A 13703-nucleotide genomic window follows, 5' to 3' on the forward strand; every position below is an offset into this window, starting at 1 on the left:
GTAGCATTTTTCCTTAAAATTGCACTGGTCTGAGGTACAGGATGGCACTCTTGAATCTTGGATCAGTACAGGTTTCAGGTCTGCTATTTCACAAAGCATCTTTGCTAGAGGCTAGACATGGAGGGCTAGTTTTAAAAAATAACAAATGATTTTTGAGTGTTTGACCATTTGAGACACCCTAAAGAGGCCTGAAAATTTCAGAAATGCTGAATCACGTGCCCTCTGAAAATTGGACCCGTTTAAGATATTTTCATATGGGCTTACCAAAATATGAGGCACCCAAACTCACTAGTTAGTTTTGAAGATTTAAGCCAAGAAGTTTATCCCACATAAAAGCTGGGATCCTACTCATTCTGGTATGCCACATCCTGTTGACAAAGGAGACACACTATCAATAAGAATATAGATCAGTAAATTATTATATCTTTAAATCCCCAAAGTAATCAGTAAATAACTCTGACTCTTCTTATCGAGCTATGTGACCTTGGGCAAGTCACTTAGCTTCTCTGCGTCTACGTTTGTCTTGTCTGCAAAATGGGGATAATGATTTTACCCATTGTAAAGTGTGTTGAGATCTCTGAATAACATTATATGTGTCACTTGTAAGTATTTTTATTTATTTATTTATTTATTTTACTAAAATGTAAGTGTAGCTTTTTCTTTAGTCTATGAGTTTATATAATTTCTGGTATTTTTCTTCTTTATCTTGCACCTTTTAAGCAGTTATTCTTAGCAGTTTGCATAACAAAGTGTGTGATCGTAGAGAGAGACTTTACATGAATGTGGGATGCAGTGTAAAGCTGATGGCCTAGTTTGCTCAATCACCCAAAAAGCCTCCTTTATAATAATAATTATTGCAATATATTATTCCAGTTGTGCAATCAGGGGAATGTGTCTAGTGATAAATTCCAGCCTGTGTCTGAATCTTGTATTGATCAGATTCCTTCTTGCATCTGTCTGTTGTGCAGCTGATCAAAAGCCCACTAAAGTCAGTGAGGGAGTTGAATGGGCTTTAGATCAGGCCATGCATGATTTCTAGATATTTTTGTATAACTCCATGAACAACCTATGGTCTGCACCTTACATTATATTTATCCTTTATTTCAGGACAGAGTGCTTGGCCAAAGACATCATGCAAGACATTGGAGACAATAACATTGTGGTTCTCTGTGTACTTAAAGGTGGCTACAAGTTCTGTGCTGACCTTGTGGAGTACATTGAGACTCTCAGTAGAAATTCAGAAAGGTCCATCTCCATGAAAGTTGACTTTGTCAGACTGAAAAGTTACCATGTAAGTCAACAGCTCAATTATGTAGATTATTTATAAATTAATTAGTGATTTGATTCCAGTAATAAAATAGAGGTTTGTAAATGAAGAATGTAAAAAAAAATTACATAATACATTTGCAAAAAGGATCAGTTTGAAAAATTCCTTTGTTTAATTTTTTTCCTTTTTCCCTATAATGCATTAAACATATGATTTTACTAACTTAATGGATAAATATGAGTCATGTATGAGACATCTTAAAGATAATTATTTTTAACTTGCGTGGTTTTCATTTCTGCATTCAGAAATTGACTCAAGCATCGACTCATATAATCTATCAGTCAGCTGTGTTTATTTTCTATGAAGCCAATTTCATATTCTTTCATTTCCCACCCCCTCCAGTAATTCTAAATCTTCCTCAATTTTTGCAGTTAAAGAAGAGAAAAATTATTGAAATATTTTACTGTGTGTCATAAAAATGGAAAGTATATACAATAGCAATCTGTATCACTAGATTATGGTGGTGCTTGTTGTAAAATTAAATAAGACATTTGGTCAAGTCCAGTCTTAATGTCAGAGGCTAGAGCCCTCATTAACTTGTGAGGGAGTTATGTAATAGTGATCCACTGATTTTAGTATGGTAATACTAATAAGATGGCCTATTTGGAGCTACATGTTTTTTGGAAGCATGTTATGATTTCCATTTTCATAAGCTGCAAATTTGAATTCCATCTTGCATTTCATTATCTATAGCAGTGGTTTTCAAACTTTTTTTCTGGCAACCCAGCTGAAGAAAATTGTTTATACCCGTGACCCAAAGGAGCTGTGGGGATGAGGACTGAAAGGTGGGGCCAGGGAGGAAGGGTTTAGGGTACAAGAGGGAGTCAGGGCTCTGAGGTGGGGCTGGGGATGAGAGGTTTGAGGTGCAGGAAGGGGTTCCAGGTTTGCAGGCATGGGTTTGCCTCAGGTGGCTCCCAGTCAGTGGCACAGCAGGGGTGCTAAGGCAGGCTTCTTGCCTATCCTGGCACTGCAACTGCGCTGTGCCCCAGAAACAGCCAGCAGCAGATTCAGCTCCTAGGTGGAGGCATAGAATATGAGGGTTGGAAGGGACCTCAGGAGATCATCTAGTCCAACCCCCTGCTCAAAACAGGCCCAATCCCTAGATTTTTGCCCCAGATTCTTAAATGGCCACCTCAAGGATTGAACTCACAACCCTGGGTTTAGCAGGCCAATGCTCATACCACTGAGCTATCCCTTAGGCATGCAATTGGCTCCACACATCTCTCACCCGCAGGCACCGCCCCCACAGCAGAGCCAGTGCTCGGGGTGGGGGCAGTGTGCGGAGCCTCGTGGCCCCCCACCTAGGAGCCAGATCTGATGCTGGCCGCTTCCGGGGCACAGGACGGTGTCAGAACAGGTAGCTGGACAGCACTGCCAACAGCACTTTTAACGGCCCAGTCAGCGGTGCTGACCAGAGCCGTCGTGACCCAGTGCCTTACATTCCTTGATCCAGTACTGGGTCGTAACCCGCAGTTTGACAACCGCTGATCTATAGTATGAGCCAAATCCTAGAAATAGCTTACAGCTCATGTGGCAGGGGCTGCACTCTAGAGATCTGAGCAGGGGGTTAGGGTGAAGTAAGAAATACTTTCCCCTTCCATTAAGGAGTGGCAGTAAAACCTCTGTGACCTCTGTGCAGCCCCAGGGTTAGTCAAATACCCGGGTCTCTATTCCATTGGGAATGGTTTGTGCATCCTCATAGTCACAGATCCAGTGACATCATCCCTCTTGTGACCTTCCAACCCCATCCTGAACACTTGATGCAGTAGAACAACACTGATTCCACTAGGTGATCACAGTCCTAGTGGGGTGAAAATTTGGCCCTCGGACTGTAAAAGGAATTTTCCAAATGAAAACCAATTTGAGACATGAAGCACATGTATAGTAAAAAGATGTCACCATTTTTTAACTATTTAACAGTATGCAAGTAAAGTCTGAGAATTAGCTAAAAGCAGTGGGGGAAAAAAACTTTGTCTTATTTGAGGGCACATAGAAATTAAGTGAATTTTCAAGAGGGTTATATACATAGTTTACACAAATACTAAATTAATATTGAAGGGCTGATTGTTTACATTGATTTTACTTTAGAGGGGCACGTGGCAGTTGTTCTGTTGGGCTATCCTTCATCATAAGAACATAAGAATGGCCATACTGGGGTAGACCAATGGTTGATCTAGCCCAGTATACTGTCTTCTGACAAAAACAACAAGGAGTCCTTGTGGCACATTAGAGACTAACAAATTTATTTGGGCATGAGCTTTCATGGGCTAAACCCACTTCATCAGATGCATGGAGTGGAAAATACAATAGGGTATAATACACAGCATAAGAAAAGCTGGGAGTTGCCTTACCAAGTGGGGGTCAGTACTAACGAGCCAATTCAATTAAGGCAGAGTGGGCTATTCTCAACAGTTGACAAGAAGGGAGGAAAAATCACTTTTGTACTGCTGAGTTCAATGTAAACAAGGTGACCCATTTTAAACAGTTGACAAGAAGGTGGGGAAATTAGTTTTTGTAGTGACCCATCCACTCCCAGTCTTTATTCAGGCCTAATTTGATGGTGTCCAGTTTGCAAAACAATCCCAGTTCTGCAGTTTCTCGCTGGAGTCTGTTTTTGAAGTTTTTTTGTTGAACAATTGTTTCTTAGTCTGCATTTTTTTTCTCTGCCACTTTTTCCTTACTCACTTTGTCCATTTTATTTGCTGTTGGATTTTTATTGTTCTCTAGTTGTTCTACTTTCTCTAACGCACTCAGTTTCCACACATTGTTCTTCTCACATAATTAACCCTGCTTCCTTTTAACATTTCTTCACTAACTGTTCCTTGTTTCTCTTCTCCTCAAGGGTACACTGCAGCTGTCACTACACTTTTGTCAGCTGTATCCTTCTCTCTGTTCAACTGTCCAAATTCATGAGCCATTTTCAACTATAAAAACTGGTCACATTTTGATGAGTTGTCTTGTTCCAACTTCAGCATTCAGTACTAAAAGGTTAGTCAGTTATAGACGTGTCATAAACAGATAATTAAGGGTTAATGTCTCTTTTACCTGTAAAGGGTTAACAAACAGTGAACCTGAAACACCTGACCAGAGGACCAATCAGGAAACAAGATACTTTCAAATCTCGGTGGAGGGAAGCCTTTGTTTGTGTTTTTGGGTTTTGCTTTGTTCTCTCTGGGTCCTGAAAGGGACTAGACGTGCAACCAGGTTTCTTGCCAATCTCCCTGCTACAGTCTCTTATATATTCAGAATAGTGAGTATTAAGTAGAAAAGGCGGTTATAGTCTTTTGATTGTTTTCTGTATTTGCAAATGTGTATTTTGCTGGACGGATTTTAATTGGTATTTGTGCTGGGGGGAGACTTCTTTCTAAAGTTTATAAGCTGAAAGACCCTGTAATATTCCATCTTGATTTTACAGAGTTTTCTTACTTTTTTTCTTTCTTTTATTAAAAGCTTTTCTTTTTAAAAGACCTGTTTAATTTTTTTCCCTTGTTAAGGCTCAAAGGAACTGAGTCTGTACTCACCAGGGAGTTGGTGGGAGAAGGGAAGGAGGAGTGAGGGAGGAAAGGTGAATTTCCTCTGTGTTTTAGATTCACGGAGCTTGAATCTGTCTATCTCTCCTGGATAGCCCAGGGAGGGAAAGCCTGGAAGGGGGAGAGAAGGGGGAGAAAAAACCTGATTTCTCTGTGTTGTGATTCAAGGAGTTTGAATCACGGTGATCTCCTAGTGTACCCAGGGCGGGAAAGATCTGGGAGGAAGAAAGGAGGGGGAGGGGAAATGGTTCATTTCCCTTTCTTGTGAGACTCAAGGAATTTGGGTCTTGGGATCCCCAGGGAAGGTTTTTGGGGGGACCAGAGTGCCCCAAAACACTATATTTTTGGGTGGTGGCAGCCTATCAGATCTAAGCTGGTAATTAAGCTTAGAGGAATTCATGCTGGTACCCCATCTTGTGGACTCTAAGGTTCAAATTGGGGAATTATATCATGACAACATGATAGGTAGAAAGGGGTAACTTTTAATTGCATTGCAATTTCGGTTAAGGTTAGAGGTGAAAGCAACAAGGGTGATGTCGTGGTTGGCATCTGCTATAGACCACCAGACAAGAAGGATGAGGTAGACGAGGCTTTCTTCAGACAACTAACAGAAGTTTCCAGCTAACAGACCCTGGTTCTCATGGGGGACTTCAAGCACCCTGACATCTGCTGGGAGAGCAATACAGCAGTGCACAGACAATTCAGGAAGTTTTGGAGAGTATTGGAGACAACTTTCTGGTGCAAGAGCTGGAGGAATCACTAGGGGACCGTGCTCCTCTTGACCTGCTGCTCACAAACAGGGAAGAATTGGTAGGAGAAGTAATGTGGGTGGCATCCTGGGCAGCAGAGACATGAAATGGTCGAGTTCAGGATCCTGACAAAAGGAGAGCAGCAGAATACGGACCTTAGACTTCAGAAAAGCAGACTTTGACTCCCTCAGGGAACTGATGGGCAGGATCCCCTGGAGGCTAAGATAAGGGGGAAAGGAATCCAGTACACTCAACAAGGATTTTCACTGACCACAATACAATTGAAAGAAATCCAAAAAGGAACTAGAGAAGAGGAAGCTGAAGCAGTAAAAATACAGTATGTGCTCAATCATCTTGAAGACAAAGGAAAGAGGGAACTGGCATGATAATTGGACAGTTTGGTTAGATAAAGGAAGGGGTTTTTAAAGACTGTGGTTACCAGGGTATGGTGGGATGCCTGCCCTACACTGGCAGAAGCAGGCTTAAAGCAGCCCCCGGGAGGCTGCGCAGGAGGCAGCTGTCATAAACAGATAGCTAAGGGTTAATGTCTCTTTCACCTGTAAAGGTCAACAAACAGTGACCTGCAACACCTGACCAGAGGACCAATTAGGAAACAAGATACTTTCAAATCTCGGTGGAGGGAAGCCTTTGTGTGTGTTTTTGGGTTTTGCTTTGTTCTCTCTAGGCTCTGAGAGAGACCACACATACCTACAGGCTCTCTAATCTTCTGTTCCAATTTTGTAAGTACAAAAGTAGAAAGACAGTTTAGTCTTTTTAATTGTTTTTCTGTATTTGCAACTGTGTATCTGGCTGATAGAGTTTTAATGTGTATTTGGGTGAAAGTATTTTAAATTGTATTTCTGCCGGAGAAAGCTTTCTTTCTATTATCTATAAGCTGAAAGACCCTGTAATATTTACCATCTAAATTACAAAGATAACTTGTATTTTTTTCCTTCTTTTTATTAAAAGTTTTGCTTTTTAAGACCTGTTTGATTTTTTCCCCAGTTGAGGCTCAAGGGAATTGAATCTGTACTCACCAGGGAATTGGTGGGGAGAAGGGAAGGATAAATTTCCTCTTTGTGTTAGATTCACAGAGCTTGAATCTGTATTGCCCCTGGGTGAGGGGAAGGAGGAAGGGTGGAAGGGGAATCCCTTTGTTTAGATTCAAGGAGCTTGAATCTATCTACCTCTCCTAGTGTACCCAGGGTGGGAAGAGCTGGGAGGAAGAGAGGAGGGGGAAGGGAAATGGTTTATTCCCCTTTGTTGTGAGACTCAGGGAATCTGGGTCTTGGGGTCCCCAGGGAAGGTTTTTGGGGAGACCAGAGTCTATCAGGGACTCTACCTAAGTCCTGATTGGTGGCAGCGTATCAGATCTAAGCTGGTAATTAAGCTTAGGGGAATTCATGGTAGTACCCATATTTTGGATGCTAAGGTTCAGATTTGGGAATTATACTATGACATGGTGTTAGCGGTGGGATAAGAATCTAAAAGCCTGTAGGTATGTGTGGTCACTCTCAGAGCCTAGAGAGAACAAAGCAAAACCCAAAAACATACACAAAGGTTTCCCTCCACCGAGATTTGAAAGTATCTTGTTTCCTGATTGGTCCTCTGGTCAGGTGTTGCAGGTCACTGTTTGTTAACCCTTTACAGTTGAAAAAGACATTAACCCTCAGCTATCTGTTTATGACAGCAGCCAATTAGGAAAGGGCTTGTAGAGACAGCCAATTGGGAGAAGGGTTAGAGAGACAGCCAATCAGGGCCAGGCTGGGCAATATAAGAAGGGCTGCTGCACAGAACAGCTTGTGTCACTCCCTGGACTTTGAGGAGAGACTGGCTGCCCTGAAGGAGGGAGAAGAGACAACACCATGGTCAGAGCAGTGCTGGTCAGGGTCAGAGGAGCAGGAGTGAGCTCCTGGCTGACCGCTGCCAGACTGAGGCACTGATACAAGGGTGGAGAAGGTACTAGGGCAGCGGGGAAGTGACCCAGGGAAACAGACGACGGAGATGACGCAACAGTCGACTGCTGTCCTCCCCCCCTCCTTTGGCTCAGTTGCCATTGACGCAGGTGGCTAGACCCTGGACTATAGCCTGCCAGTGAGGCAAGTGGCTGGATAAAGGACTGCAGAAGGGAGCAGGAGAGAACCAAGTGGGGCACAGCTGGACAGCTGTGTCCAGAGGAGGACGTCATGTTCCTGAGAGCGACATGGGTCCTGAGGACAGAAGTGGTGGTGGCGAGAAGCCACTAGATGAAGGCGTAATAGTGAACTAGAACTAATTCCCAGGATGGCCAGCAGGAGGTGCCAAAGTGGTGAGTTGCACCTGGTTACACAGGACATGTTGAAGACTTAAAAAAACAAAGAGCTAAGTAAGAGAGTGATTGAGGGTGAAGGAGAGAGAGGGAATGAAATTCGAAGTGAGAGAAGACAGGAGTCAAAAAGGAATGGGCTAAAGTGAACAGATTACTGAGTAGAAGACAGTAGTGTGAGACCACCTCAAAGAGTAAGATTTGGGTGTCAGGAGTAAAGGATGGGGGGAAAGAAGGGGTCATGATGATGAGGTAGGGATAAAGGAGGATGAAATTGTTTCAAATTCCTTCTTTATAATTCAGCAATTTCTTGAGTGGAGAGGGTTTGAGTGGACTTAAATAAATACAAGAGCGTCCAGTGGTTGAAGGCACAAGAGTCAGTCCAGAAAGACAAGTAGAGCAATCTAGCAAGGAAGAAAGTTGAGTTGAAAACAATGTTTTAGAGGAAAGTATGAGATTTTCTCCAAAGGTGCTAAGCAATCCATGAACTGGAAGGGAAAGTGATGTATCAGGTTTGGTGTTTGGTAGGATGGACAGAGTGATAGGAGGGTGAACTGACAGATTCAGGAGTGGTGGTGAGGGTAGAGTTTGAAAGTGGAGAATATGGAATTAACAGGTTTTATTGTTTTTTTGCATCCTCTGTTACTCTGTTTCTGATGAATAATTCAGAATTTCTTTATCAATATCTGGAGCTGTTCAGTCTTCTCTGTAATTACATGATACAAGGGAAACTGCTAAGTATAAAAAAATCTCAGATTTTGTTGATGAGATTTTTATAAGTATCACAATGACATGATTTTATGCAGTGAAGAAATATACAGCACTGGCTAATAATGAGGCTGAGAAAGCTCTCCTTTCCCTACATTCTTTTCTAATAATTTTAGTTTAATCTTGTTCAGATCAAAATGAAAGAAAGTGACTCTCTGATAGTTTCAAAAACTGTGTAGTTTAGTGTGATTGGACAGCAGCTGAATTGCAATTTTCAATACATATTGATACATGTAGATACCTACTTATATTCAAATGCAGGTTACTGGAATAACTTTGTATTGTCAATTTGATATCTGAACTGCAGATTCTGAAAATGTATTTTTCAATTGCTGGTGGCAAGAAAGTAACCTTTTTAAATTGTCTCCGAAAATATAAATAAACTTCAAAAGGATGTTGTTTTGCTGAAGTATAAATCATGTGGAGGAAATTGTGGTGGATTATGTGGATTGAGCCACTTCACTTAAGCCTTTGAAATTAATCAAAAGTATTTATGGCTTCCAGAACATAACTTATTTAAAAAATGTGACCTCTGAATAGCAATCCGACATAATAGTCACATTGATGTGTGTACACCAGCAAATACATTGACATTATCTGTATCATCTTCAGTATCCAGTTGTTTTGAAATATATTTACAACTGTTGATTATTAATTTTGACATAAACAGAAGCATTTGTGCTACAAAACCCTGAAAACAACAAAACAGGCATTGTGCTTTACACAGATCTGAATGTTGTAGTCTATATGAGGCCATTTCAGTAAGTGGTTTTGGTAAATCTATCTCCTGTAAGAGTATAGAAGCACAGATATTTTATATATTTTTTAATACAGTAATGATTAAATTATATGCCAATTAATACAAATAGTAAAATTATATTTTTCTACTCTGTAATTTTACATCTTTTATCATCACTCAGTCCTTACAACTAAGGCCTTGGCTACACTTGCGAGTTACAGCGCAATAAAGCAGCCTCAGGTGCCCTAGCTCACTCCCAGTCCACACTGGCAAGACACGTAGAGTGCTCTGACTCGGCAATTACAGCACTGCTGGTACTCCACCTCAGCAAGCAGAATAACGTTTGCTGTGCCCCTGCTGGAGCGCTGCAGCACCAGTGCGAACGAGGTGTTGCTTTACTGCGCTGTGATCAGCCTCGGGAAATGTCCCATAATCCCATTAAGTCAAGTAGCCACTCTTGTCGTTGTGAAATTGGCTGCAGGAATGCGGAAATGCCCTTTCAAAACTCTGTTTCAGAGAAGCCAGCTGCTTATCAGCTCTGAGAAAAGCAAATATTTATTGTTTGCTTTGAGAGAGTGAGAGAGAGGTGGGGAGGGAGAGGGGGGGTCTGAACTTACAAGACAGCATGCTGACACACTCTCAGCACCCCAAAAATCCATTCTCTTTCCCCCCACATACACACAACACACTCATTGTCACACTCCACACAATCCTGCCCTCCCCATTTGAAAAGCACGTTGCAATCACTTGCATGCTGGGCTAGCTGCCCATAATGTACTGCTCCCAATGCCGCTGCAAGTGCCGTAAATGTGGCCATGCCAGTGCACTTGAAGCTGTCAGTGTGGACAGACTGCAGCGCTTTCTCTACTGCACTCTACAAAGGCGGGTTTAAGTCACCATGCTCTACATCTGCGAGTGTAGCCATGCCCTTAGAAAGCTCAACAACCTAAATTATCAAAGTATAATCATAATAGAAATGTATATAAAATAAACATACATGCATTGTGTAATAAGCAAAGACTGTTGCTATTCTATATATCATTGGAATGGAGCTCTTTCTTTAAGGAAAAAATCAAGACAATACTTATGTATGAAAACAATCTAGTCAAATCTAGAGAATCTAAGAAAAATGGGTTGTATTTGTCAGTCCTTTCATTCATTTAACTAAAGAAGCTCTAAAGAACGCTTTTTAGGTTTGATGATCCATGGCTGCATCCAGACTGTACACTAGAGCTATAGTTGTCGGGCATCCACACACATGTGACATGGGAAATAGAACTCATGACCTTCTGCTTCAAGAACACATACCTCTTGAGGTAAAGGAGAATCTATATTAGTTCAAGTGATTAGAGAGTTGTGTTGTTGTTGTGGTTTTTTTTTAAGCAGGAGCAGAAAGTTAGGAGTTCTGTTCACTATGTCTTATATATGTGGTTTAGTTGCTGTGACTGTGTTGTCTTCGTTCACAGTGTGTGACTGTGGATTAATTACAGATTGGCGCCTGTCTGGTGGAATGAATTCCTGTAAACCCTGAGGCCAAATTTTACACTAATTTCAAATGAATTTCATAGGGTTGCATAAGGCGTAGGTCAGTGCAGAATTTGGCTGTACATGTTCCAAATCAGCTCTACAGCAAGTTCCACCTTAAAAGTAATTTGCAAATAAATATTTTTGCTCTTAGCAAAATATGTTGTTTTTAGCTGGATAGAAAAACATAGCAAGTAGAAGAGGCCATTCAATGCCCAACTAAATTGAATGTAACTTCTTAATTTTTACTTTGGTTCTGCCACTGTTGTATGGTTTATTTTTACTAAATTTCACACCTTTCAAAGGGCATTTTCCCCAATTTGATTTATAAATAATGTTTTAGAAATCCTTTTCAGGTGCACAGGTTGGGCCCAATACTGTCAGGTGATAAGCATCTCCTGCAACTCAGTGTTATGTGCTTTCTTAGTTTCTCATTTTCTCAGAAGTTAGTGCACAACACTTTTTTTATGCTTTTATGTGATTGCACTAGTCCACAGAAGCCACTGTGTCGCGAATACTGGACTTTAAACATGTCACAAAGCCAAGATGAAATACTGATCAATGTGTCTCAGTCCAGTGCCATTTTGTAGGAAGAAGAAAACATTTCAGTAGCATATTTTTTAAATGGCAGCTGTGGGAAGCAGCTAAAGTTTCTGATATGTTAAAATACATTGCAATGGAGATGGGATTAATAGTGAAAAGAATAGGTGAGCCATCAAAGTGCATGAAACCTCCACATATTAATATCTATATGTATATATTCATATGAACATATTGATTTTACTTACAAAAGATTATATTAAAATAATTTTGCAATTTTAAAGTCAAGCACTCAAAGGTTAAGAAATGCCAGATTTTAGCTTGCCTATGCAACCGCAATATAGCCCACTTGTGCATATACATTATAATGCAGTCGTGTTTTACATCCCATAGAAATGTGGTGGTAGAACCAGGAATAGAAATTAGAACTCCTTGGCTCCAGTCCAGTTCTTAAACACAAGAGGATGTCTTTTCCTTCTTGCAGTTTTCTCCTGCATTCACTGTACATCCTGTGCACTGAATGAAGGAAGGGCCTTGTAGAACAAGCATGGGATCATGTAAGTAAAGTCTGTATGATGTTGCATGTACAAACAAGCTGTTGTATGGGCAACCTTCTTTCTGGCATTTCCTAACTCCTGAGAGCTTGATTTTGCAGCCATCATTTTCTTTTACCCAAGTATTTTGTACATAACTTTCTTTGCTTTTTAAAAAGCAAACTGAAAAAATCAGAAATTCTGTTATGTGGAACCATAGTGATCTGCAGGTTTGTACCCCAGCAAAGATCTATATCTTTTGAGCTAAAGGAGTAACTGGTAATAGTAGTAATCTGTTATGCTCTATGTGGCTCAGTCATTAGAGGGGGATGCCGCACACCCCAACTAATTGTTCATTCACCCATTTGCCAGACAGCAAAGAATGTTGGGAATCATTATTCGGGGGTTGAAATCATAGTTCTGGAAAGAAATGTGGCTTTGGGGTACAGCCAGCATAGGTAAGCATATAGATTTTGCACATTCAGCGTGAAAGGCTACATAGGTGAGACTCATGTCTGCCATATTAGAGAGAGAGTTCTATTACCAGATCTACCAAAAATGAACTGTGCAACCTTTCAGGTACCTCATTTATAAAATGGAGGGAATGGTACTTGCCTGCCTCCAAAGGTAGAGTTGTGTGGCTTTGCTCAATAATCAGAGTTCTGAAGTGCCCACAATTATTAACATTACTCAGCAGAAGGTTTCCTTATGGCTCCTAGGCCAAAGGCAGGAACAGGAGTGGTTCAGGTGTTTTATCTGAAGCTCTAGTTGTTTGCATGCCATGTGGGAGCAGTTTGGTACCTGGAGGATGCTCAGCCTAGATGAGGGAGCTGGACACATTCTCAGGGCTGAGTTCAAATCTTAACTGTCTCTAAAAAGCTTTACTGAACATGTACAAATGGTGATTTTCCAGAGGATTATAATTTGGCAAATCCGAGCAGATATTCACAGGAAGAGCAAAAGACACCTCCCTGACCTCAGTACTAGGTGACTGAAAAAATTCGAGTTCCTTCTCCAAAGCTTAGAGGTGCTCAGGCTCTTCAAAGAAATGACTGGAAAGTCTTTTAAAAGTGGAAATTTTACCTGTTTTCTCTAACCTTGTTCTCAGAAGTGGCCAAATGTTTTTGCTAATACTTAAGAAAAAATCAGCATAAGGCAAAAACCAGGCATGGAAAAGTTCAACCCAAATTGTTTAAGTGTGGTAATGTTATAATGCGGGGCGGGGCAGGACAAGGCAGAAGAAGAAGGGTATAATGTAAAGTGTTGGGCAACTTTAACTATAGGATGCCAGCTACATCTATAATACTACAGATATGCATGCCTGGTGGTTTAGTATAAATATTTTATGAGAATGAGTGTGGGATGGCCACATCACAAAGAAGTGGCAAAACCTCAAGTGATTTATGTAGGTCATCCCAAACCACTGAGAGTAAAAGCTTTATACCACACTGTGCTATCCTAGTCTGCATAGGCTACACAGCCAAAATTTTCAAACCTAGGTTCTTGAAATTAGCTAAGTTCAAGCAGCCAAATTTTGAAAATGTGCTCCCCACTAGCAGCATTCATTGATTTCAGTAGGATTTGTGGGTACTCAGCATTGCTGAGAGTCAGGCCACCTACATTTAGGTACCTACATATACATTTAGGGGGCTAACTTTAGGCATCCTCATTTGAAAATTTTTGGCCAT

General features: G+C 41.0%; 1 protein-coding gene across 4 annotated transcripts in view; it reads left to right on the forward strand.

Moving 5' to 3' along the window:
* Positions 1-13703, forward strand: part of PRTFDC1 (phosphoribosyl transferase domain containing 1) — a 62745-nt gene that overhangs the window by 14640 nt on the left and 34402 nt on the right. For all 4 annotated transcript variants that reach the window (XM_030550345.1, XM_030550342.1, XM_030550343.1 and 1 more), the window contains exon 3: positions 1108-1291. In XM_030550345.1, coding sequence (XP_030406205.1) covers positions 1108-1291 — 184 coding nt within the window. The remainder of the gene's footprint in view (positions 1-1107; positions 1292-13703) is intronic.

This window comes from Gopherus evgoodei, chromosome 2 (genome assembly GCF_007399415.2).
Source record: "Gopherus evgoodei ecotype Sinaloan lineage chromosome 2, rGopEvg1_v1.p, whole genome shotgun sequence".
Taxonomy (NCBI): Eukaryota; Metazoa; Chordata; order Testudines; family Testudinidae; genus Gopherus; species Gopherus evgoodei.